Source organism: Psammomys obesus, unplaced genomic scaffold (genome assembly GCF_907164565.1).
Source record: "Psammomys obesus unplaced genomic scaffold, mPsaObe1.curated_primary_1811, whole genome shotgun sequence".
Classification (NCBI taxonomy): Eukaryota; Metazoa; Chordata; class Mammalia; order Rodentia; family Muridae; genus Psammomys; species Psammomys obesus.
In genome coordinates this window covers 11,212,955-11,240,063 of record NW_026596152.1, presented here as the reverse complement: position 1 = coordinate 11,240,063, position 27,109 = coordinate 11,212,955, and the positions used below count along the sequence as shown (strand labels likewise).

The 27,109-nt window shown below is 43.3% G+C and overlaps 2 protein-coding genes across 2 annotated transcripts; both read left to right on the top strand.

Annotated features, from left to right (window-relative positions):
• Positions 1 to 4,961: 4,961 nt before the first annotated feature.
• On the top strand, positions 4,962 to 5,915 carry LOC129666934 (olfactory receptor 2T29-like). Its single transcript, XM_055594312.1, has one exon. It carries the CDS (start codon positions 4,962 to 4,964, stop codon positions 5,913 to 5,915), a length of 954 nt encoding a protein of 317 aa, XP_055450287.1.
• A 17,302-nt stretch (positions 5,916 to 23,217) lies between these two features.
• On the top strand, positions 23,218 to 24,264 carry LOC129666764 (olfactory receptor 2B6-like). Its single transcript, XM_055594003.1, has one exon. It carries the CDS (start codon positions 23,218 to 23,220, stop codon positions 24,262 to 24,264), a length of 1,047 nt encoding a protein of 348 aa, XP_055449978.1.
• The last annotated feature ends 2,845 nt before the right edge of the window (positions 24,265 to 27,109 follow it).

Genomic DNA, 27,109 nt, shown 5'->3' with positions numbered 1-27,109 from the left:
CTAAGGGACAGTGGACAGTAGAATACAGTGGCACAAAGGACAAAACAACTGGGGAAAAGTTTGGAGTGTGGAGAGGATGAGAGTGAGGACAAAGAAGGGAACAACTAGCATTAAGGATGTTTGAAAAGGCCATATAGAAACGTGCTATTCTTCTACATAAATTTATATGGATGTATACACTCTACTCAGGAAAGCCATAGACTGCCAAATAGCCCAGTGCTTAGTGTGAGATAGATCTTTTTGAGTTGTTTGTCATGGGTGTCCTGCGGACTCGCTAAACAACACAGAGCTATTGCCATTGCTCTAGGTTACCCTCTAGAACTTGATGGTAAACTGAAGAAACCACAGACATTGTTCACAAGACATGGGCAAACCATGTTTGTAATGGTCAGGAAGTTTCTCCCTGCTGGCTGGCTTTCAGAGTGCCAGACGTTGCCTTGTAGACCCTGCTGCTTTATCTGCACCCAAAGCCGGCACAGCCCCTCATGGTACCATGAAAGCTACTTAACAGGAAGCAAGACTCCTGGTGAGCACTCTTGTTTTCTCCATGTCCTGTGACCAAAGTATATGGTGTCTTAAGACTTTTGATTTTTTTTCAGGTGACTGTAATATAAATATTTATAATTTCATTGAAGTAATTTGTACTTGTAGAGTGTTATGTAATTTGCATGTTACTATTTAAAATGAAACAAGCATTTACATTGAAGGCAGCTTAAAGCGCATGGCTTGTGACCGCCAACAGAGTACAGGGCTGATGGGCTGGAGAGAGGGCAAGGTGGCACATTAGGGTCAGTTTGTTGCTTGCTGGTAAGGGGTGGTACCTACAACCAAAGAGCTGAACTCCACGCTTCAGATTCCACGCCTGTGAAAATTACTGGAAGTTTATGGGAACACACACAGTGAGAGAGAGAAACAGACAGAAAGACAGACAGAGGAAGAACACTAACCAACTCTAACAGGTGACTAAGCCTATAACCATGTATTGACTAATTTGTGTATTTCATGATTGAGATTTATTGACAAGGTTGAAATTTCAGATCCTTGTTAATCCTGGTTACAATTCCATTTTTAAAAATACTGGAGACAAGAAAAAGACATAAAAGATAAAACCACGTGTGTAATGGAGACGTCGGTCACCTTTTTTGGCTTTGTTAATCACATCTTTAAAGTCTCAAAGGAGCATTATTCACAAAATCCCTCCACACCACCTCTTAATGAGCAGAGTCCAGCCAGGGATGACATCACTTCCCTCCTATCCTTTGTGTCCTTAACCAGCCACTGTCCCTTGGCCCACCTGTGCAGAGCTGCCAGCAGAATCTGGGGTGAGTTGGAGCTGACAGGAGATTCTGCAGGAGTCACTGCTCCTGACTCAACATCTGCCGTCAGAATCCTCTATTAGTTCCTGACAATATTTCTTTAAGTTTCCTCTATCTTTTTTCCCCTGTGGAGAAGAAAATGTACTTTCTTTCCAAACTTTCAAATCCTACTTATTTAATGCAATGGACTTAGCATGTTTTATTCCCCGCTGTATAGAAGCAGAAGAACATGCATGCTTGCTGTCTTCTTAACTGATCTTACGGCATACACGAGCAGTCTTGGGACTGGTATCTTACAAGAGGGTAACAACGACACACGGAGAATTATATTTATCCTATGTTTTCTGTGATGAAAAGAGGCAGAGCATTGTTTAGACTGAATTGCAGACTACAGGGGGAAATGGGGTTTCCAAGAGAACTGAGGCAGGAGCATGTTCGGTGTTCCCCGAAAGGGTGAAATGTACTTCCTTGATCAGTTGGTTGTCTTGCCTTGCGTTAGGCACACACTCTGAAATCTGGCTTTCCCCCCTCTAAATGAAGAAAATAAGGTAAGTAAGCTTCCCAGCCCCTGGGCAGACGGCGGTCAGTAACCCCTAGTGTGAAGCTGCCCCTGCCTGTCCACACGAGATGCAAACTGGAGAGTGGGGGACAGGATTGCAGAGGCTGCCATCCCCGTGCCTGCCTCAGAGACCACGTTCCTAGTCCTTCTGATGACCTGGTGTCTTGGTGTTAGAAACTCCCGCTGACCTGAGTGCAGCACTCCTTGGTCCAGCACAGTCCCTCAGCTGTCCCTGACTCACATTCACTCCGAAGGGTTTAGATTTCCATATTTGGCAGCCACTATCGTGGTCTCTGGTCCACTGTGTCCACAAATATAAACCAAACTGTCTGGTGTGTTTGCAGTGTTTTGGGACATTGAAATATTGAACATGTATTAGTTTCTGTCTGTCATAAAGACACTGGTAGAAAGGAACTCTGTCTGCTTCTCTGTCTGTCTGTCTCTATGCATATATTTATCGAGTATCTATATGTTTTCCCATCTCCTGCAAAACGCCTCCAACTTCTCCAACCTTTTAACGATGGCTTCAGGAACCCTGCAGCTCTCTCAGCTTCCTGAGCATCATGGAAAGCACAGATTTTTAAGCAGTCGAATATGAGTACTGGGATTAGTTGAGGGCATGGTCACAGTGGTGTAAATGGCTGTGAAGCTGGCCATTCTTCCTGAACTCCCCCTGCCCTGTAACCAGGGCTAAACTCTTCTCAGGAAGAGGAGACATTTTGGTGAGAGCTACCATCTATCAATTTCAGAAAGCAGAAGGTTGACAGGAGGGCTGGATGGGCTGGCTAAGAGGTTAAGAGGGGTTTGTTGCTTTTGCAGCAGACCCAGGTTTGGCTCCCAGCGTGGCTGATTACAACCATCCTAACTCCAGCTCCAGGGTACCTGCCATCCTCTTCTGACCTCCTTGGACAGTAGGAGCACTTACGGCGCACATACAAATGTGCACGCAAGACACATATACATGCTAAAATGTAAAACGTAATATCATAGCTCTAAAGTATAAAGTTTAAAAATACTCGGTCTGTTTAAGGAGAAACATGGCGTAAGCTTTAGCTGACTTCAGAGAGGGCAGATGCACTTTGTACCTGTTGCTTTTACATTTCTGCAGCTCTGTAAACATTTGACTTTGTCATATCTCTATATTGTCTTATGCAGACTAGCAGGAGCCCCTTTAAACATCATCAAGCTTAAAGTCTCCTTGACATGTTTCCAGAATCCAACCCAGAGTCCAGCTGGTGAGCATGGAGCATAGGGAGCACGGAGCCTGTGCCAGCGGCAGCTCAGTGTTGCCCAGTTGTCTCTGCTTCTTGGATTCCATGAGACAGGGATTGTGACAGTCAATGGAGCAGATGTCACTGCACGCACAGCCGCAGGCTGGCCTAGTGAGCACAGTCACCTCTGATCCCATAGACTTAGAGCACATGATGGGAAGTGAGAGGCGATGAACTCGGAGAATCCCAGACCTTACACAGGTGAACTTTCCTGCTAACTCTGCTGATCGGGGCTAAATGTGTAAATACGTCATCTATTCATTTGTAAATTCCTAAGTTCATGTGAATGTTTACCTAAGCGAATAAGGTTTTCGTACATCTATACAAAATAAGCATACCTGTAAACACATAGAAAATTTCAAGTCAAATTCTTTTTTAAGTAGGCTGTCTATATTACATTTCAAGATTTTTCCTTATCATTTTGAAAGCCAAATTCTCAAATGCCTACACAATGTCTAAACTGGGGATCAAAAGTAATGTAGTCAATAATACAATAGCAGTATCCATCTCTAAGATGGCCCTCCAGGGTAGTGAATTCTTAACTCTCGCACAGCGTGTGGTGCTCATCCATTTTTATCTTGGGATAGCGAAAGAACTTCCATTGTTTTGTTTTATCATCTAACTGTGGCCAAATCAGAAGGCAAAGTTATCATCATCATCATCATCATCTTCATCATCACTCCCACTGCCCCCCAACCACACTACTCCATCATCATCACTACCTCCAACCACACCATCATCATCGCCACCACTACCACCATCAGTGGCATTATTTTAGGTAGAGCAGATGGAGGGGGCTGAGCAATAGCTGGACTGGTGACAGCATTTGGCCACTGAGTGGGCTCTTTGCTCCAAGCCTCTTTGGGTTCTGAGCATTGGTTCTGTTTGTAGGAAGGTGAGGCTTCCTCCAGGCAGCACAGAAATTCTCACGTTGTTCAGATCCTAGGGACGGAAAAGGTTCACTTGTTTGAAAACTCCACCTTAAGTCATTACTTTTAAAATATGCTTATGTGAAACACACCGCAGTCTTTAAGACTCCAATTGGATCCTTTTTATTTCTTTAAATTTACAAAAATTTATTCCCTTTACATCTTTATTGTGGCCCCCTCCTTCATCTCCTTCTGGTCCCATCCTCCCTTCTTCCCCCTTTTCTCTTCCTCTAATCCTCAGAAAGTGGAATCCCTCCTCTCCTATCAACTGACCCCAGCCTATCAAGGCTCATCAGAACCATCTACATCCTCTTCCTCTGGCAAGGCCGCCCCGCCAGGGGGAAGTGACCGAGGAGCAGGCAACAGAGTCCATGTCAGCAACAGCCCCTGCTCCCCATACTAGGGAACCCAACTTGGAGACTGAGCTGCCTATCGGCTACATCTGAGCTGGGGGACGAGGTGGATCTAATTGGATCCTCAATGTATAAGCATCAGGCTTACTTCACACTTTAAAACCAAACCTTTCAAAATAATTTTGATTTTACACTTTCTGTCACTGAATCTCTGTTTGTGTTAGCCTGGGGCAGCGTTTCTCAAGTTTGTAGTCTTGAGAGAAGAGGATGTCTGCCATTAGGAAAGTTCATGACCATGAATTGTGGAAATTTTGCCCAGAATCACCAGTGCATCCGACCAAGATGTGAAATCTAAATTTTCAAAAAAGAAAAAAAAAATTGGTTGAGCTATGTGTAATTTGCAATCCTCAGCTCTCCAGGCACAGGGAACGCCCTTTGTAAGAACAGTCAGGCTGAGAAACACACCACTAAACATTTGTTCCTATAGTCACATGACACTAAACCAAAGCATTTTTCCTTCCCTAGGAGACACCATGGACATCACCACCTGGATGAGCAACTACACTGGACAGTCAGATTTCATCCTGCTGGGACTCTTCACTCAATCCAAACACCCTGTCTTGCTTGCTGTGGTCATTTTTGTGGTTTTCATGCTGGCCTTGTCTGGGAATGCCCTCCTGATCCTCCTCATCCTCTCTGACACCCACCTCCACACACCCATGTACTTTTTCATCAGCCAGCTGTCCCTCATGGACATGATGTACATTTCTGTCACTGTGCCCAAGATGCTCATGGACCAGGTCCTGGGGAGCCACAGGATCTCAGCTGCTGCCTGTGGGATGCAGATGTTTCTCTACCTGACACTAGGAGGTTCCGAATTTTTCCTTCTGGCTGCCATGTCTTATGACCGCTATGTGGCCATCTGCCACCCACTCCGTTATCCTGTCCTCATGAACCACAGAGTGTGCCTCCTCCTGATGTCTGTCTGTTGGCTCCTGGGATCCTTGGATGGATTCGTGTTCACTCCTGTCACCATGACCTTTCCATTCTGTGGGTCCAGGGAGATCCACCATTTCTTCTGTGAGGTCCCTGCTGTGAGGAAGCTCTCCTGCTCAGACACCTGGCTCTATGAGACTCTCATGTACCTGTGCTGTGTGCTCATGCTTCTCATCCCTGTGACAGTCATTTCCAGCTCCTATTCGTCCATCCTCCTCACTGTTGTCAGGATGAACTCAGCAGAGGGCAGGAGGAAGGCCCTTGCCACCTGCTCCTCCCACATGGCTGTGGTCATCCTCTTCTATGGCGCTGCTGTCTACACCTACATGCTCCCTGCCTCCTTCCACACCCCTGAGAAGGACATGGTGGTGTCTGTGTTTTACACGATTCTCACCCCTCTGTTGAACCCACTAATCTATAGTCTTAGGAATAAGAATGTCACAGAGACTATGAAGAAAATTTTGCGCATGAAATCTTTTAAGAATCTCTAAAGTAAGTAACTTGGAAGGAATAGTTCCTTTTCCTTGTCTCTGTTGTTCTTCGTATCATGTTGATGTGATTTATAGGACCCTCACATGCCTGCTAGCACGATGCTTTCTTCCTGTCATAAAGGGCCTTTACTGTATAAGAATATAGACTATCTCCATCTAGTTTGAAGAAATAATTTATCAGAAAGTAAATTGGGTAACATAGGTTTGCTATATATGTTAACATGATTGTGTGGGTTTCATTACCTTCTTTTTTATGTGTATTGAACACACTGAAATTTTTGAGATGTGTCCTATTCAGTCATAACGAGCAATAATGGAATATTATATCTCATTTGCTAATATTCTGTGGAGAAATTGGCAGAAATGTTTGTCTTGGATATTGTTCCATGACTTTTGCTCTGTGTGTTCTTGCTGTGTGTATCATAACAGTATCAGCCTTTTGTGAGGGACTGGGAAAAATTCCTTTTTTCATAATGTTTTGGAACCATTGGAGAATCCTTATTACTCTTGTAACACTTGCTAGAATTCAGTGATTAAACCATTTTCCTGGGCTTTAAAACAAAGATTTTATTTTTAAGGATGTGTGTGTTTGGTTGTGTGTGTGTCTGTATGTGTGTCTTTGTGTATATGCTTGAGTTTATATTATGTGTGTTTTGTGTGTATACATATATGTGTTTGTGTGTGAGATATTTTCTGTGTTTGTATATGTATTTGTATGTATCTGTGTACATTTGAATGTGACTGTGTGAGATGTTTCTATGTATGTGTGTGTGTGTGTGTGTGTGTGTGTGAGTGTGTGCTATGTGTGTGTCTGTGTGTGAATGTGGGTGTGGGGGTGTGGTGTGTGGGTATATGAGTGCATGCGAGAGCAGTGTCAAAGTGTCCAGAAGAGGTTATCAGATCCTCTGGAGCTTTACAGGTGGTGTGAGCTTCCCAACATGAGTGCTGGGACCTGAACTACATCTTTATTGATGAAATGAATTTCTTTCAGGCTTCATATTGAGCCTCATTCTTTTACCTATTCACATTTTTTACTCTGTGTGTTCCAATGGGATAAAGTATTCTGCTGTCACCCATGGTAACAGCCAAGATCAAGAGCACAAGTTTGCACCAGCTCCTGTTTCCTAATTATCTTGTATATTTTTTTCTTTCCTTACTGTCTACTTTTGGGCTTAGATGATTTTTTTCTAGTAATATTATTATTTTTTCTTTCTTCATTATTATCATTTATTATAACGTATTCAATTTGTATCCTGGCTGTAGCCCCCACCTCCCTCGTCTCTTCCCAATCCCACCCTCCCTCCCTCTTCTCCCCCTATGCCCCTCCCATAGTCTACTAATAGGGGAGGTCCTCCTCCCCTTCTATTTGACCCTAACCTAGCAGTTCTCATCAGGACTGGTTGCATCGTCTTCCTCTGTGGACTGGCAAGGCTGCATCCCACAGGAGGAGGTGATCAGAGAACCTGCCACTGAGTTCATGCCAGAGAAAGCCCCTGTTCTCCTTATTAGGGAATCCACTTGGAGACGGAGTCTATGGGATACATCTGAGCCAGGGTTTTAGGTCCTCTCCATCCATTGTCCTTGGTTGGGGTATCAGTCTCTGCAGGGACCCCAGAGGTCAGTTTTTCGGCTCTGTTGGTCTTCTTTTGGAGCTCCTATCCCCTCAAGGTCTTTCTATCTCCCTCTTCTTTCATAAGATTCCCTGCACTCTTCCCAAAGTTTGTCTGTGAGTCTCAGCCTCTGCTTTGATACCTCAATCAGTAGAGTCTTTCAGAGTCCATCGGTGGTAGGCTCCTGTCCTGTTCCCTGTCTTCTCTTGCTTCCAATGTCTATCACATTTGTCCTTCTGAACAAAGATTGAGCATCTTCCCTAGGGTCTTCCTTGTTGTCTTGCTTCTTTAAGAGTATAAATTTTAGTATGTTTATCCTATATTATATGGCTAATATCCACTTATAAGTATGTATATACCATGTGTGTTTTTCTGCTTCTGGGTTACCTCACTCAAGATGATCTTTTCTAGTTCCCACCATTTGCCTGCAAATTTCATGATTTCCTTGTTTTTAATAGCTGAGTAGTATTCCACTGTGTAAATATACCACAATTTCTGTATCCATTCCTCCATTGAGGGACATCTAGGTTGTTTCCAGATTCTGGCTATTACGAATAGAGCTGCTACTATACAACAAGAACATTTGTTCAATAATATTCTGGTAATATTATTTAAATCCTTTTCTTTTTTGCTTTTAGTTTGTGTACAAGATTTTACTTTGTGGTTATCATGAGACTAAAATTAATCTTATGGTAAAACAATTATTCTTTTTTTGTTTTGTTTTCAAGACAGGTTTCTCTATGTAGTTCTGGCTATTCTGGACTCCCTTTGTAAACCAGGCTAGCTTAGAACCCACAGAAATCCATCAGCCTCTGCCTCCCAGAGTGCTGGAGGATTGACTGGAGAAATGGCTCAGCCTTTAAAGGAGAGACTCACAACCATAAATTTAAAACAATTATTCTAAAGAGAATAATTTTGGTTACAAAAACAAAAAAATATATATATAAAATTTAAGAAGTGAAATCTTACAGACATTTTGAATTTTGAGCTTGTAATTTTCATCTTTTTACATTGGTTATCTCTTGATAATTTTTGTAGTTGGGACCAGAGCTCTAAATTGTGTCTGCAGCCCCCATTTTCTCATTCATTGCTTTCCAAGGGAGAAATGAGAACTCAGCCCCTTAGTGACAAGTAATAGGAATTACTGAGATGGAAGAGGAACATGACCCGCCCTAGCAGCAACCATAATGAGGTGAAACAAGTCACCACAAACTTTCCTGTCAAAGGGGAACAGAAAGAGGAAGCTTCACTAGATAGGTATTTAGCAAACATATGTATTTTAAAACATGAACAGTCTCAAAACCAACCATAGTTTCAATAATGGCTTCGGACGGCAGTTCAGGGCTGGATCCAGATGTGGGAAACTAGGATCCCTTTGAGTTGTTGCCACAGCAAAAGCTGTGATAGACACCTGACCCCAACGTGGTGTGGCTCAAAGAGAGAGAGAGCTCGGGTGCAGACACAAGGCTTCGGCACGGCTTTGCAGGGAGACACACAGTTCTCAGACGATGGAAGGAAGGCCATGGGAGCACAGAGGGAGGATGGGAAGCAGGGTGAGATGGCTCTGAGACCCACTAAGTGATATATCAGTATGTCCACTCTTGGGAGGTGGCTGAGAGTCATAATTTTGAGCTGGGCCCACGAAATCAGTGAAGAATTCTCAATCAGGGGTTCACTTCCCAGGAAAGAGGTAGGGCAAGAGAGCTGAAGCAGGGTGGGCAGGATTCTACTTGGTAGGATCTTTCACAAGGGAGTGGACTGTGGCTGGGGAGGACGCAGCTTCTCCCATGATGCTTATTTCCTATAACCACCCACAGTGCTGGCCACACATCCATTTACAATAGTGACCAAAACAACAAAAACAGCTGCACAGGAAGCTTGACCCTGGTTGCCATGCTTCAGCACAGCCTGCTCCTTCTTCCCTCGGATGCAGGAGATCTGTTTGTCCATCAGCAAGACTTGCCATCCCCACTGTGAGCACCGGCAAAGGCTCTTAGCACTCCCAGGCGGTGGAACCTGCGGGTAGTGGAAATGACAAATCTACGTTGGCAGCCAAGGCGGTGGGGAGCCCAAAGCCTTTGCAGACTCTGAATGGTGCCATGGGAGCCACCACGTGGAGGCTGTGTGAGCATGAGGGGATCTGCGTGGTCAGTGAGTGTGTGGTGTCACTTTAGCTATCATCTCCCCTCTCTATAGCCAGTATTGTGTGTTCACACACAGTATCCCGGGGGGCCAGGGTAGTTGGAATTTATATTCCTCCGTGCCTCCATCGTGAGGCACGATAAGTGTGAGAAATCCCTTCCTTCGTTTGAGCCATGCCCTTCTTTTTAGTTAGTGTCCCTGGCAGTGTGACACTCGTATACATACGTACAAGTGTTACTCACCCATCTGGATGTGAAAGGCCTACAAACTGACCATGGGAGTGATGGCTGGTCTTGGTAGTGGACTTGACTGGGTTCAGACATGCTGAGAACAGATTGTTTGTCATCCAGAGAGGGCGTACAGAGGGGGACCATCCCCTGTATGTAGATAGCACTAAGCCCTGGGCTTGGGGTCCTTATGGAGGCGAGGATGAAGCAGGGTGATTGCCCTGCAAGCCCTCCTTCCTTGTGCATCTGTTGCTGTTGCTGCTTCTTCCACTGACAGCAGACTCCAGCTCCCTGGCCTTTGGATGTAGACGCAACCCTCAGCCCTCTGTGTAAGTCCCTTCAGCACCGGGGCTGATGAGGAGTCCAGATCCTCAGCCTAAGCAGCTAAGGTGTTCTCCTCCTCTCTAGTTTGCAGTGACTGTTGTTGGGCTCAGTTCCTATCATGTAAGCAATCTGTCAGCCTCCTCTTCTAATTACACACATACGTGCCCCTTGTTTTGTCCCTCGAGAGAACCCCTGATCACGCAGTCAGTCACATGTTCAGGAATCCATCTTGCTGAAGCACTAAGACAGGGTTATGAGACCTAGGGATAATATTGTTCCAGACACTAGAGCCAATGAAGAGTGACGACATGGGGTGAGGTAAGGCAATCCCTGCATCCACAGCGAGATGGGCTCGGGGACGTCAATGGTTTCTCCGTTTATGAGTTCTTCATTGTTTCAGCCACATAAAGAGGAGGCAGGTCTGGGTCTCTCCTCTTCACTTCCTGTTTCTCTTGCCCTATGCCTCAGGTCATGGGCCTCCATGGGTAAGAGGTCCAAGTTTAGATCGGTGGCAGAAGCCTTCCCACCACAGCCGCTATGTCCAGTTGTGTCCACTCTGTCCCCTCTCTGCCTGTGTTGGACGGAACCAGCCACGCCTCCTCCACATGCCGTCTGTGGTGGCACCATGTCTCCCCTAACACAGGACCTGACCAAGGGCAACAGCTGCATCGTGGCCCTGGAGCCAGCCTGTCTGGCTGTAAGAGAAAACTAATTGAAAACCTGGAGAGTCCAGGGAGCCACCTCCTGCCTCAGCCTTGTTGAAGGAGACAAATGAATCTGTCATAGGCCTGGGAGTCTCCCAGCCTCTGTGGATGCCTGAGGAAGATGAGGGAGACTCACACAGGGAGACCTCTAAGGAAGAAGTGCTCTGTCTCTGCAGGAGTGAAAAGTGCATCCTAATGTCCCAGGAACTGGGGGGATCAGGGAGGGCACAGTGCTGAGGACTGAGGACAGTGAACCTCCAGAGGAAAATGCCTTGGCTGCCCCAGAAGGGTAATAGATGCTGAATTTAAATAGGGCAGTTTGATCCAGTGGTTCTGATTTTGTGTTTGTTTGTTTGTTTGTTTGTTTGTCTGTCTGTCTGTCACACACTCGACCTTTGCTGAGCCTCTGCTCGGCAGGTGGCAGGAGGTAAGAGTATCATGGCAAATCGATGAACAGAGGCTCTGGCAGTCTCCAAAATGAAAGGATGTAGGATGTTACCCAACTACAGAAGCAGCAGGATGTGAGTGAGAGGCATGGACATATAGTTTGTTAGACCACTGTATACGGACCGCTGGGGCGGAAGTTCGGGTTTCCACGCTCCCCATTTTACATTCTGGCTTTGTTTATATAATGTTGCTTGTTGAAAATGTGATGTTCAGACCCAGTTTAATACCTCGGCCCGGGGTGGGTCTGTTTCCTTCTACTAAACCTCTATTCCTTATCTGGCTTTCCACACCCCAACCCCTATTCCTTATCTGGCTTTCCCACTCCTGGCTGCCTCACCAGCCTTAACTCCTCCTCCAGAGCAGAGCAGCGGACTAATGAGCCCCGCCTTCCCTCTCTATTCCCCCCCCCCCGACCCCGCTACACCATGCCTGAACTCCCAGAGCAGGTACTCGATACGCCTGTGCGTGGTGCATGTCATATAACACGAGCTTCCTGCTTCCCCATCAATGGTCCTTTCTTCTCCGCAGACCACCCCACCCCAGTGTCCTCAACTTGGTCCTTTCTTGTCTTTGTGTTGCAAGTTGAGTAAGAAATCCCCTTTGGTTTGCATGACCCCTTTTCTGGGATTTCTGCCTGCTGCTGGCCATATCTGGATCACAGCTGTGGAGTCCCTTTGCCTGTTTATTTCACATTGAAATATGAAAAAGATACACATGAATACAAAGTTATTATATATAACAATAAGATAACAATAGCAATTCTAGTGATAAATGCACATTACTCTATTGTCACTGGATCCAGACTTGGTATTTACCTTTTAAAGTCTTTAAACAAATGCCTTTAGGCTTAATTCGTGAATGCTGTGTCTGTTCAGATTAAATCTCATCGTGGAAAGTTTACTCAGCAAAACGATGTATTACAATAGACGGAGGAGTAAAAATTAGTTTAAGACAAGCCAAGACAAGCAAAAGCCAAGGGAACTCATGAGAACCAAGTTAGCATTGCAGAATATTCTTGCAAGAATACTAAACATGTTGGAGGAAGGGAGATAGGCCCTTCCTCACTCAAGAACACAGGGCAGAATGTAACACATGATACCAGTAGAGGAACAGAGGAGGATGGGGAAATAGCCAATTAGTCTGACCAGCAAACCAGAAAGCAGCCAACCTTAATTATCAGGGATATAAGAAAACTAAAACAATCAGAACAACAAATAAAATCCCAGCCTTAGCAAACAATTTTCAGTTACAGCCTTGAATGTAAATGGACTTAACTCACCAATTGGATTTAAAAGTTTGGTCAAGAAACCCATATGGCCTGGGTCCCTCTGAAGCACAGTGATTTTCGCTCTCTCCCCTGAGCTCCATTGTCCACAACTCAGCTCCGCCTGCCTTCCCGAGGAGGGCTACCAGCTTCAGGAACATCCAGGTTAGACCCCTTCCCCACCAAGTCCGCTGCCCACTAGGTCCCTCAGGGGCACAGCCAGCAGCAGTGACCTTCTCTCTGTCCCCTGAGCTCCATTATCCAGGACACAGGTCTGCCTGCCTTCCAAGGTGGACTGCCAGACCCAGGAACATCCGGGAGTCCTGCTGGTACCAGGCATAACCAGATGGCTAAAGGCCAGTGTAAGAACAGAATCAACAAGAGGCAGAGCAATATGGCACCACCAAAGCCTAACTACCCTACTACAGCAAACCCTAGTTATGCTAACACAACTGAAGATGTACAAGAAGATGACCTTAAATCGAATCTTATAAAGGTGATAGACGCCTTTAAAGATGAAATGTGTAAATCCCTTAAAGAAATACAGGAAAACACAATCAAGCAGGTGAAGAAAATGAATAAAACTGTTCAAGACATGAAAATGGAAATAAAAGTTGCAACAACAACAAAAAACAACAATAACACGCACACAAACTGAGGTTATCCTGGAGATGAAAATCCTAGTAAAAAAACAGGAACTACAGACACAAGTATCACCAACAGAATACAAGACAAGGAAGAGAGAATCTCAGGCATAGAAGATACAATTGAAGAAATCAATACATCTGTCAAAGAAAATGTTATATATAAAAAGTTCCTGGCACAAAACAGCAAAGAAATCTGGGACACTCTGAAGAGAACGAACTTAAGAATAATAGGACTAGAAGAAGGAGAAGATTCCCAGATCTAAGGCCCAGAAAATATTTTCAACAAAATCATAGGCGAAAGTTTCTCCAACCAAAAGAGATGCCTGTAAACCTCCCACCACATAATAATCAAAACACTAAATTTACAAAACAAAGAAAGCGTATTAAAAAAAAGGGAAAAAAAAGGCCAAGTAATATATAAAGGCAGACCTATCAGAATTATGCCCGACTTCTCAACAGGGACTCTAAAAGCCATAAGGGCCTGGGCAGATGTCTTACAGACCCTAAGAAACCCGAGATGTTAGTCCAGACTACTATACTCATCAAAAATTTTCACTCACCATAAATGTAGAAAATAAAATATTCTATGACAAAACCAAATTTAAACAATATCTATCCACAAATCCAGCCCTAGAGAAGATACTAGTAGAAAAACTCCAACCACAGGATGATAACTACACCCAAGAAAACACAGGAAATAAATAACTTCACACCAGCAAAACCAAAAGAAGAGAAGCACACACATGCATACACACGCTACCACCACCAACATTAAAATAGCAGGGATTAACGGTCATTGGTCGTTAATATCTCCCAACAGCAATGAACTCAATTCCCAAATAAAAAGACACAGGCTAACAGAACGGATGTGAAGATTGGATCCATTATTCTGCATAAACAAAACACATCAGTGACAAAGACAGACAGAATAAGGGGTTTTCCAAACAAACGGACAAGCTGGAGTAGCCATTCTAATATCTAATAAAATAGGCTTTCAACCAAAAATAATCAAAAGATATGGATAAGGATACTTCATATTCATCAAAGGAAAAATTCAACCAGACGACATCTCAGTTCTGAACATCTATGCCCCAAACACAAGGACACCCACATTCGTAAACAAACATTACTAAAGCTTAAATTGCACATTGAACCCCACACCTTAGTAGTGGGAGACTTCAACACCCCATTCTCACCACTGGACAGGTCATCAAGATAGAAACTAAACAGAGAAATAATAAAATTCACCGATGTTATGTATCAAATGGACTAATATATATATAAATATATATATACATACATATACATACATATACAGATGTTCTGTATATATATATATATATATATATATATATATATATATCATCTCTGCACCTCAAGGAAACTTCTCCAAAATTGACCCATATAGTCAGTCACAAAACAACCCTCAACAGATACAAGAAAATTAGAACTAATAGCTTGTATTTTATCAAACCACCATGGATAAAAGCTGTACTTCAACAACAACAAAAATGATAGAAACTTACAAACTCATGAAAACTGAACAAGAATGACAAGAATGTCAAAACCTTGAAGAAAGAAATTGAAGAAGATATCAAAAGATGGAAAGATTTCCCATGCTCTTGGATTGGTAGGATTAACATAGTAAAAATAGCTATCATATCAAAAGCAATCTACAGATTCAATGCAATTCCCATCAAAATTCTAACACAATTCTTTATAGCTCTTGAAAGAACCATTCTCAACTTCATATAGAAAAAAATAGAAAGCCAGGATAGCTAAGAACAAATCTGTACAATGAAAGAATTTCAGTACCACCATCCCTGATTTCAAGCTGTACTACAGAGCAATAGTTTTTTAAAAAAAACAAAACACAAACGCATGGCATAGAAACAGACAGGTTGATCAATGTGATTGAATCAAAGACCCAGAAATAAACCCACACAGCTATAGACATTTGATTTTTGACAAAGAAGACAAAACTATACAATGGAATAAAGAAAGCATATTCAACAAATGGTGCTGGTCTAACTGGTTGTCTGCATGTAGAAGAATGCAAATAGATTCATATCTATCACCCTGCACAAAACTCAAATCCAAATGGATCAAAGACCTCAACATAAAACCAGATACACTACATCTGATAGAAGAGAAAGTGGGAAAAGCCTTGAATGCATTGGTACAGAAGACCACTTCCTGAACAGAGCATAGCTAGCACCCACACTAAAATCAACAATTACTAAATGGGACCTCATGAAACTGAAAAGTTTCTGTAAGGCAAAAGACACTGTCAGTAGGACAAACAAAATGGCAACCTATAGAATGGAAAAAGATTATCACCAACCCTACATCCGACAGAGGGCTGATATCCAAAATATATAAAGAGTCTAAGAAATTAGACAGCAACAAACCAAACAACACAGTTTTAAAATGGGGTACAGAGCCAAACAGAATTCTAAACAGGAATCCCTAATGACCAAGAAGCACTTAAAAAATTTTTCAACAGCATTAGTCATCAAGGAAATGTAAGTCAAAACAACTCTGAGATTCCATCTTACACCCTTAGAATGGCTAAGATCAAAAACTTGAGTGACATCTCATGCAGGTAAGGATGTGAAGCAAGGGGAACCCTCCTCCATTGCTGGTGAAAGTGCAAATTTGTACAACCACTTTGGAAATCAATTTGTCTGTTTCTCAGAAGACTGGAAATAGTTCTACCTCAAGACCCAGCTATACCACTCCTGGGCATATACCCAAAAGATGCTCCACCATAGCACAAGGACAGTTAATCAACTATGTTCATAGCAGCTCTATTTGTAATGACCAGAAACTGGAAACAAACTAGATGTCCCTCAACCAGAGAGTGGATAAAGAAAATGTGGTACATTTACACAATGGAATACTACTCAGCTATTAAAAACAAAGACTTCATGAAATGTGTAGGCAAATGGATGGAATTAAAAAATATTACTCAGTGTGATATTCTGAGCAATCTAGACCCAGAAAGACACAGATAGTATGTACTTACTTACAAGTGGATGTTAGCCATAAAGTACAGGATAACCACGATACAACCCATAGACCCCAAGAAGGTGAGTAACAAGGAGGTTCCAAAAGAGGAAGCTTGGATCTCACTCAGAAGGGGAAATAAGATAAACATCGGGAGTATATGGAGAGAGGGGATAGTGTGGGAGAAGGGGTGGGGAAGGGAACAGGAGGAGTCAAGTGTAAGGAGGACTGAGGGAGAGAGAACTGGGAGAACTGAAATTGGTGGCATGGGTGAGGGGGGTGCAATTCTGGGGTGAGCCAGAAACCTAGGACAAGAGAAACACGCAGGAATCCATGACAGTGACCCTAGCTAAGACTTCTAGGAGCCCGAAATGACCACCTTCTTCTACCAGGCTAGACTTCCAATGGAGGGATGGGACACCACCCCACCACCCACACACACACAGAAAAACTTTGACCCAAAATTTGTCCTGCCTACAAGATGCAAGGATAAAGATGGAGCAGAAATTGAGGGAATGGCCAAATAATGACTGGCCAAAATTGTGACCCATCTTATGAGAAAGAGAGCCAACCCCTGACACTATTACTCATATTCTGCTATACTTGCAGTCAGGAACCTAGCATAACTGTCCTCTGAGAGGCTTCACCAAGGAAGCTGATGAAAACAGATGCAGAGACAAACAGGCAAACATTAGGAAGAGCTCATGGGATCATTAAGAAGAGGGTGACAAAGGACTGAAGGAGCCAGAGAGAGAAAGGACACCACAAGAAAACCTACAGAACCAACTAACATGGGCCCATAGGGCCTCACAGAGACTGAACCACTCACCAAGGAGCAGGCATCCAAAGGACCTAGGGCCCCTACAGACATGTAATAGATATGCAGCTTGGTCTTCTTGTGGGTTCCCTAACCGCAGGACCAGGGTCTATCTCTGACTCTGTTGCCTGCCTTTGGGTCCCTTTCCCCTAACTGGGCTGCCATGTCTAAACCTCAACAGGAGAAAAAGTGGCTAATCCTACTGCATCTTGATATACTAAGGTGGGTTGTTATACATAAGGGGCCTCTCCTTCTCTGAGGAGAAAGGGAATGGATAATGGTGGGAAGAGAGGGGAGAGGGAGAGACTGGGGAGGTCAGGAAGGACAGAAAGATTCTATCAGAATGTAAAGTAATTAATTAATATTAATAAAAAAGATGTGGGTAGAAGTGATATCTATAACCCAAGAATCAAAGGTTGGAAACCAAGGTAAGCAAATGGAAACTCCAGTCAAGCTGGGGCAGCTGTTCCTATATATGGATAAAGAAAGTTTTAAAACTAATCACAAGAGGGCTATTACATATCGGGAAAGGGAACAGGGTTCACATGAAAACTTCTACCTTGGAGGCAGAAATGTACATTCTTATCAATGCCATACAGACCCCTTCTATAAAATTTATGGAAGTATAGGTCACAAAGCAAACCTTAATCAGTAAATGATTCCCTGCATCCTAAAGGTGCCCGAAGTTTTCAAAACAGAGCCACCAGCTGAGGAGGACACTTCATAGTCAGAGCATAAAAGCGTCTATGTATTCTAGAGCACACTAGGGATCACATTAAATTCTTATCACAGCTAATAAATTCAGCAAAATTGCAGGATACGAAGTCACCACACTGTAGTTAGTAGGATTTGTAAACTTTATCAATGAACAATGTGAAGAAAAATAAGCAAACGATGCCATTTACAACACGGAAATAAAATGCTTAGGGATCCGTTTGCTCAATGAAATGGAAGTTCTCTGCACCAAAAACTACAGGACACTGCTGATGTAAGTTTAAGAGGACAAATGCAGACATCCATTTTCATGCCTGGAAGACATGATACTGTTTAAGTCTCAATTCTGCCCAACATGTCCACACATGAAATAAAATCCCTGGTCAAAAAAAAAAAAAATCCCAAAAAAAAATCAGAAGCAGGAAAATATACCAAAATATGTATGGACATTTTTCTGCCTAGTCTTACGTCAGCTTGACACACAAACTAGAGTTACCTGAAAGGAGGGCACCTCAGCTGAGAAAATGTCTCCATAAGATCTGGCTGTAGGGTGTTTTCTCAATTAGTGATCAATAGGGGAGGGTCCAGCCCATTGTGGGTGAGGCCATTCCTGGGCTGGTGGTCCTGGGTTCCATAAGAAAGCAGGCTGAGGAAGCCAAAGGAAGCAAGCTAGCAAGCTGCACCCCTCCGAGGCCTCTGCATCAGCCCCTGCCTCCGGGTTCCTGCCCTGCTTAAGTTCCTATCCTGACTTCCTTCCTTCGATGATGGTCATGGCGTTGTGTTGCAGCAATAGAAAACCTAAATAAGACAGATATCTTAAGGGAGTTGTTGTGGAACATGGAGGAGATAGAGCTTTGCTGAAAGAAATGGGTGATTGAGGGCAGGCCAGTAAGCTTGATAGTCCAGCTGACCCACTTCCTGTCTGCTTGCTGTTTCCTTATTGGGATGCAGTATGAACAGCCCCATAGTGTTCCCATGGCTGTTCTCTGTCCACCGTGACGGACGACACCACTTTAAGCCCTCTGCCCTCAAATGGCTTTTGTCAGGTGTTTTCCTCACTTCAGATTAAAGCAACAAGAAAAACAGCTAATTCGGAGTCTCATTATAGTTGGCTGATAATAAATATTCCAAATTTGTTTCTATTTGGAGTCTTGTTTTGCTTCTGATCCTAATGGGAAAGGTTTTCAGTCTTACACCACCAAGAGGCACATTGGCTATGGATGTCCACAGCCATTCTTTTGGTAGAATATTTATTTTATCTTATTTCTAATTGCTTTACAATTATTTATTGTGTCTTGGGAATATATATATATTACATTATATATTATATATATTACACCATTACATTTACATATATGTATATATATGTACATGGATATACATATACATTATAATAGTAGATTGTAACATGTGTGTGTGTGTGTGTGTAATAGTATATATGTGGAAGCCAGTTTTCTCTTTCCACTTGTGGATCCCAGGAATTAAGCATCAGGCTTGGCAGAAAGTGCATTGGTCTGCTCAGCAATTTTACTGGCCCCAGACTAATCTTTAAAAGATAGATCTTATTTATTTATTTTTTTAGTGTTTATTCTCTTCCTTACATTTATCTAACTTTCTTAATGTCCTTGTTTTGTTATTGAGGGTTTTGTTGATTTTTAATTCTTGCTGCTTATTCTCTCCTTCCTTCAAAGCACCCACCTGCCTCTGCCCTTTAATTTGTTCCTTCTGTGCTTTCTCCACTCGCCAGATCTTATTCATGTACCCACTTCTGCATTTACACAAAACAACTTTTAATGTCATAGCACAATTTTCATTTATTGCTTACCATTTGAGTTTTATAGTTATTGGTAATGGGTTACCGGGATGTAATTGATTGTAAGTGTATTTTTATATATTGTTCAGGTTAATAGTGTTCTGTTACAGTAGTTTGATTTCTCCTCTCTGGTTGGTGCTGGGAGTTGAGTCCTTAAGAGGAGACTCCTTGATAAGAAAGTACTCAAAACCTGGAAATAACCAAGCTAACAATATGCAAATCATCACACAGGAAAACAAGAAACAAACAAACAAACAAACACAAGAAAACACAATTCCTCAAAAAGATCTTAACTCCTCCATTACTGAAGTGGGTAAAATGCCAGGTGAAGAATTACAAAAGTTACATGAAAATGGAAAACTAGCCAGTTATTCCAAAGAAGATACAAAGAAAAGAGAAAAGTGAAATAATGAAATCAGTTGAGGATCTAGAGAAGAGAGTTAGAAATGCATGAAAAAGCCATAACACAGATGAAGACATCACCACCATGGGTGAAGATGTCAGCACTGTGACCAAAAATTCAGAAAAAAAAAAAATAGAGATATGGGAAAATTAAATAAACAGGAAGATCGGAAGGCTCAATGAGCTAAATAAAACAGAACGGCAAACACTGCTAGTAGCTGAGACCAAGCAGCAGAAGGAGGGAAAGGTCAGGAAAGAGTACCCTCAAACACCAACGGAGAGCGTGGGCTGGAGAGCTGCTTAGCCTCTGAGACACTGGAGGCTCTTCCGGGTACTCCAGGCTTGGAGTACTTCCGGCACATCAGGCAGCTCACAACCACATGTAACTCTAGTCCCCAGGGATCTGATGCCTTCCCTCTGTCCTCCACAGGCACGTACATACATGCGGCACACACACCACAAATAACCGTGAAAATACTAAAATAGATAGGATTTTAAAGAAGAAAGTAACGGGCATGGCCGCCACCCTCAGGACCTCTTGGATACGAGGGCGTGGCCAAACACAAGAGTCCATGAGGTAGAAGAAACTGCAGCCGCTACAGTAAACAGGAAGGGATCGGTTCTCCTGGGGACATATCCGCAGGCACGAAGGCACACAGGTTTATTGCAGCAGTACTCACAACAGGCTAGAAGCCTGTCAACAGACGACCGGATAACGACACGAGGTCTGTATATTCTACGGAGCGTTCACCCGTAAAGAACCAAATCACATCAAATGTACAAATTTTGATGTAACTGAAGTTTTCGCCTTGAGTGAACTGAGCTAGACTTGGGGGGAAAAAAAGCATTACATGTCTCCTCTCATATGTGGAATCACTGAAAATCGATGGACCAGTAAGTAATGGAAGGAGAGCAGAGGGACGGAAGGACGAAGGGCAGGAGGGGACGTGTGTGTTCAGAGCATAGCGCGTGCATGTCTGGGCTCATCCCAGTGAAATACGCAGCTTCCCTGCAATACACACAACTGAGTAATTATCATAAAAACAAAAATGTAAATAAGCAAAACTGTGTCGCGAACACACTGCTTTTAGTTGTTTTACACCAAAACTTCCAAGTTGAAATGTTTTCTCCCAAAAGAAATGCAGTTTCACTGTGTCACCACGAATAAGCTGCATTAATGAACTATTTGACACTGACAGTAAGTGCGAAAATAATTAATTTTTTTCCATGCATGAAGTTAACTGGACCCCTTGGGATTCGCCTAAAACTTTGCTGTGTTTAATGGGTTTTTACAAAACTCAGTGAAGTCTCCAGTCCGGATTTATGTCTAGACACCAGCTTTATTTTCTTTCATCTTGGGAAAATCCTGCAAACACGAAGTTGAGTGTGTAAATGAACAAGGAGAACGTGGATAACTATGGTGATAAAATCATGAGAGCTCGGGGATGGAGACTGGTGTGTCTGTGTTAACAGCTGAGCAGCACACGGTGCAGAGAGGAGGTCCTGGCTGTGTTACAGTGCCCGTGCTTTTATGCTGGCAAATGGTTGGGCTCCTGATGCTGCCTCCTTTACAGCTGGAGCCAAGGAACCGGTCTTTCTCAGAAAAAAAAAAAAAAATCCATTTATAATTCACCAATACCCAACACAGGCTGAAGGGTTTCCCAGTATCAGAAGGCTGGGCAGGTATGTCAACTGCCTCTGTCTGCCAAACTCATTTCCTCCCTCATTCAGAGGGTGTTCCTCTCTCTCTCTCTCTCTCTCTCTCTCTCTCTCTCTCTTTCTCTCTCGTTATTGCTATGTGTTATACAGTCTACTCACTGAATGATATACTGATAAAAACTGTTCAAAAAGAAAAAAAGAATCATTGAGGAGAGAGTAGGTTTTGAAAAAAAATCTAGAAAAGCATTCTGTGTGGAATTAATCAAGGAAGTGGGTGAACAGAGAAACTCGACAGGACAAAGAAGAGACGCTGCCAGTGTGAGTTAGCAGAGGAGGAGTGTGCTGAGGCTGGAAGGATGAAACTGAGTGAAGACTGGGTTCTGCACCACATGACTGACAGACCTCTAGGTGGAAAATATCCTCGAAGCATCATTTTGCTTTGTTTATCGTTGTGTTGCTATGCCAACAAAAGCTAGTACCTGCATCTGCGTTGTGTGATGCTCTACGCATTATTGAGCCTAGACCTGCCATTTCAGCACATTCAAAACTTTAATTCAGAATTTCTTAAAGAAGTGCAGGCTTCTAGTGTGTATTTGGGAGGCATGATCCTGTAAAGACTGTTTCACATCGTGTTTACTAACATAAAAAAATATTGGTATTGAGATTCTGAAAGGCAAATGCCACATGCTTTCTTTCATATGCATACCTTTGATCTAAATTTCTATGTAATATATGGATGTAGTTATGAAACCAGAGAGGGGACCACGGAATGCAGCAGGGGATCTTCAAGCAGCGAGAGCAAAAGAGAGGGTAATGGAATGCATGTGATACGGGCAAAAGGAGAACTCTTGGGGAGAAGGAAGACCAGTGAGGATACAGGGAGTGAGGGGGTGGGGAGTGAGCAAGGGAGATGAATAAAAGTGTGTGTGAAAATCCCTGGTGAAGCACGTTGCACTCCATGCAGACTTAAAAATAGTAAGAAAATCCCGGCTTTGAAACAATTCTGCTCTCTGGGACCCTGACTAGAAATCTGGGTGCCAGAAGTCAAGGTGAGTTAGTTGTGTTGTTTTTGCTAATAATTGCTTAGGCAATCTAAATACTGCCTGTCCCATCCCACCTGGAGAGACCAATAGTCTTATTTTCTGTAGGGCCTGGGAATGTTAAGCTCTTTGTTTGGCTAAACGAACTCTGTAAAATCAGTTACCGGCCTTGTTGAAGGAGAGTGGAATTATTTTCAATTTTCATGTTTTTACTCGTGATGTCAGTCAGACAAGTCATCCTACCTCACTGGAGTGACAGCTCATGTTTAAGAGACAGATAATGAAAACACACAGTTCACAAAACACAGAGGAGGGCTCTGTAGACTGGATGACATGATGTAATGACACTCATGGTTAGGAGTGTGATGAGGTAAATTTGTGTCTGAACAGGTCTCTTGGAGAGACCATCATTTAAAATTAGGATACGTGTTACCATCCGCATTAAAGCAATGTGAAGGGGCCTGATCTGACCTAAGAGTGTTCATGTGGGGTTTTTTGATGTCTTCTCATTTGGACAGGCATGGCTCGGTAGCAGCCATGAGACCCCAGAATTCCAGCATCATCTTTGAGCTGATCCTTGTCGGGTTTTCTGATCACCCCCAGACTGAGGTTCCACTCTTCCTGGTCTTCTCTCTGATCTACCTAGCAAACTGTTTTGGGAACACAGCTGTCATCACATTAGTGGCTCTAGACTCCTCTCTGCACACACCCATGTATTTCTTTCTCTGCCACCTGGCTTTCCTCAATGGATTCTTCAGCACAACTGTGGCTCCAAAGATGCTCTTCAATTTTCTTGCAAGCAGGAAGGTCATCTCTTACCCATTCTGCCTGGCTCAGACCTACCTCACCCTGTTCTTGGAGTCGACCGAGTGCTTTCTCCTTGCAGTGATGGCCGTAGACCGCTACGTGGCCATCTGCTATCCACTGAGGTATCTTCTCATCATGAGCTGGACTGTCTGTATAGTTCTGGCAGTGGCGGTCTGGGTCACAGGCTTTTGCGCCTCGGTTGTACCTCTCTACTTCACAATGCTCCCACTCTGCGGCCCTTACATCGTTGATTATCTCTTCTGTGAACTGCCCATCCTTCTGCACCTCTTCTGTGCAGACACGTCTCTGCAGGAGGCCATGATGGCCATTGGAGGGGCTGGCACAGTGCTATTCCCCTTCCTCCTGATTGTTCTCTCCTACCTGCGCATCCTGGTGGCTGTGGTAAGAATAGACTCAGTTGAGGGCAGAAAAAAGGCCTTTTCAACGTGTGCTTCACACTTGGCCGTGGTGACCATCTATTATGGAACGGGGCTGATCAGGTACTTGAGGCCCAAGTCCCTTTACTCCGCTGAGGGAGACAAACTGATCTCTGTGTTCTACGCGGTCATTGGCCCCGCACTGAACCCGTTCATCTACAGCCTTCGGAACAAGGAAGTGCAGGGCTCCATGAGGAGAGTGATAGAGAGATACAAAAAAAAGCACAAGAATTGTGTTCTAGAATCTTCAGGAGCTAAGCACTGTGTTCATTTGCCCAAATTCTAACAGGTTCATGCCCAAATTCTGTGACACTAAACCTCATCGGTAGCAATTTCAACTTATCAGAACCACATTTTGATAAACTCCCCTGACCCCCCTGACATAGATATTTTTATTTCATATTTGCCATCTTTATGAGTAAATACTGATGTGCTTTGAGTCAACATGTCACCTGCCAGCTCAATCAAATTTGGATAATAAATCCAAGAATATACATGAACGCATAAACCTCATGTCAATGTTGTCACTGACTGCATTCTCTATTTTACGGCTCTCTCTTTCTCTCTCAATCATTTTGGTTTTGTGAGACACTGACTCACTCTGTAGCTCAGGTTGGCCTCGGCTTCCCGAGGGCTGGGATTGCTGGCGTGTGCCTCCACACTTGGGGTTGGCTCAGCTTTCTATCCATTCGGAAGACCTCATGTTGTGACAAGTGCTTGGTCCCTGGTTCCTAATCAGCCCTACCTTGTTGAGGAACTCAACCTAAAGGTAGACCTCAGCTCATCCAGAATTAAAGGCAAAGAAACTCATGCAACATGTGTCTCACTCCATGTTATATGATGAAAGCATGTTAAAGTTATTAATGAGAATTGTCTATGGTGCTGAAAGTAGAACCCGAGATACTGTGTCTGCTGAGCAAAGCACTGAGTACTTCATCCTAAGTGCCAATGAGTACATTTAAAGGAGCACAGCCTTCTGTTCTCGGGGGTTTTGTTAATTAATTTATTACTTATTGAAATGTTGGTTTCGAATTATTTTGGGAATTAGTTTGTTTTCCTAAAAATTTAAAATAGAAAGACACACTGCTCTTCCAAACATCTAAGTTTGGTTCCCAGCACGACACCAGGTAGCTCACAATAGTCTGTGAGTCTAGCTTCACGGGAACTAATGCCCTCTCCCTTTTGAAATTGTATTCACAAGTGCACACCACATCCAGACAAACACACACACACACATTCAAAATATATGTATGTATGTATGTATGTATGTATGTATGTATGTATGTATGTACATTCTTTTTAATTTCTTTAATTTCACCTCATATAGGTGATAGCTCACAACAAGTAACAGTAATTTTTATTAATTCACTTACATATGCTTAAATTAACAAGTTCATGTTTTAAAAGGCCATGTGCGGGTTATTGTAATATTGCTAATTTTGGAGACATGGTGTACATATGATTCCAGGTTCGGCCATTTTTTGTGCAAAGACTTTTCTCAGGAAAGCTGATGTACGCGAAGCATTTTGTTGTAAAGATAAGCACGCGTCATCTTCATCCCCTTTCTACTGCCTTACTGATTGCTGATGGCCGTTGAGGCTTCCACACTAGTGAATGTTCCCTCTTACAAGCTGGAAGTGCGTGCATAATAGATCTTATCACACGGTGGTTAACTATAAAGCCTGAGGAAATGGGTATCTCCAGTGAGACTACTGAGTGTCTGCACCAGTAATTAACTGACAGGGCCTCCCATCCTGATGGACTTTGATTTTCTGTGAAGAGATCAAGGGCTAAGATATCCATGAATCTTAACTTGTTTTTATGTTAGAGTATTTGTTATATACTCTAGACAGAAGACTAAAGACAAAAGGCAATAGTGGAGTGAGGTAGAGGCACTTCCCAGAACCTGGAGACAGACCGAGGTGGACCTCTGTGAGTTCAAGGATGGCCTAGTCTACATAGGGAATGCCATGCCAACCAGAGCTGTGTAATAAGACCATGTTTCAAAAGAATATATATATGTGTGTGTGTGTGTGTGTGTGTGTATCCGCCTATATATATTTATGTTCATCCTTTTAAAATTCCAATAGTAATTGCTATTATTAACTCTCATATCACACAGACCATAGTGCACAGTAAATATATGTAAAGCTACATGCATATCTATGGGTTACAGAATGAATACAACGTAGAGAGGCTGAGCGTTCATGGGATTTCAGAAGCGGGCATGGAGTCTGTATCAATAAAATAATGAACCAGACCAGCGCTGGGAGGGGGCTTGCTGGAGCGGCTGGAGTCAGGTTTGAGGGAGGAGCTGCAGAGCTCAGCTTGAGGCCAAACACCAAACCTGGCCACTGCAGGAAACATGTCAGGAGCAGGGAACAGAGGGTCAGGTCCAGGTCCAGATGGGCAAACAGGAGGATTGGCAGGCAGTCCAAGCAGGCCTCATCAACAGCAGGGGGCTGAATCAATGGAGGCTTCTGGGACATCGGTGGAGTTGCCTGATCCCTGTCGCACTCACCAGATGATAGGTTGGTATCGTCTGGTGTGTTTGATAACTCCTTCGGCCTAAGATTCCGATATGATTGTAATATATCCATGTGTTCCCACACCCCCATTTCTCTCCAATGAACTTACAGAATGGCTCCCTTTCTAACCCTAGGAATACATCAGTCACCAGTCTGTGCTGGATGGATGAGGCCTGACAGATGGTGACATCTCTGGGCCCACTCAGAGGCTGCAGCCATCTTTCTACCTCACAGTGGAATCAAAAGCTACATGTAAAATGGAGTCTCCTAGGACAATGCACACTGGAAAGACCCCTGTTTCATACAACGTGAAGCAATTTAAAGTAGGGCACGACTGGAGCCCAACACACATGATTCTAATGGAGTTAAACATTTAGCTGCTACTAAATAAAAACCCCAAGAGCACAGATTCTTTTGCTTTCCAGTGGTTCTTGCGACCTGTTAGTTTTCTAACAGTGCGGGAAAAAAAAAAATCATATATCCAATTCAAATCCTTTTTTTTTTTTTTAAGGTTTATTTACTTTTTTATTTCATGTGTGTGAGTGTTTTACCTGCATGTCTGTGTGCTCCATGTGCATGCCTGGTGCCCGCAGAAGCAAAAAG

What these genes read in the sequence shown, in the direction of transcription:
- LOC129666764 (XM_055594003.1), top strand. Translation starts at nt 23,218, where the DNA reads ATGTGGGGTTTTTTGATGTCTTCTCATTTGGACAGGCATGGCTCGGTA.
- LOC129666934 (XM_055594312.1), top strand. Translation starts at nt 4,962, where the DNA reads ATGGACATCACCACCTGGATGAGCAACTACACTGGACAGTCAGATTTC.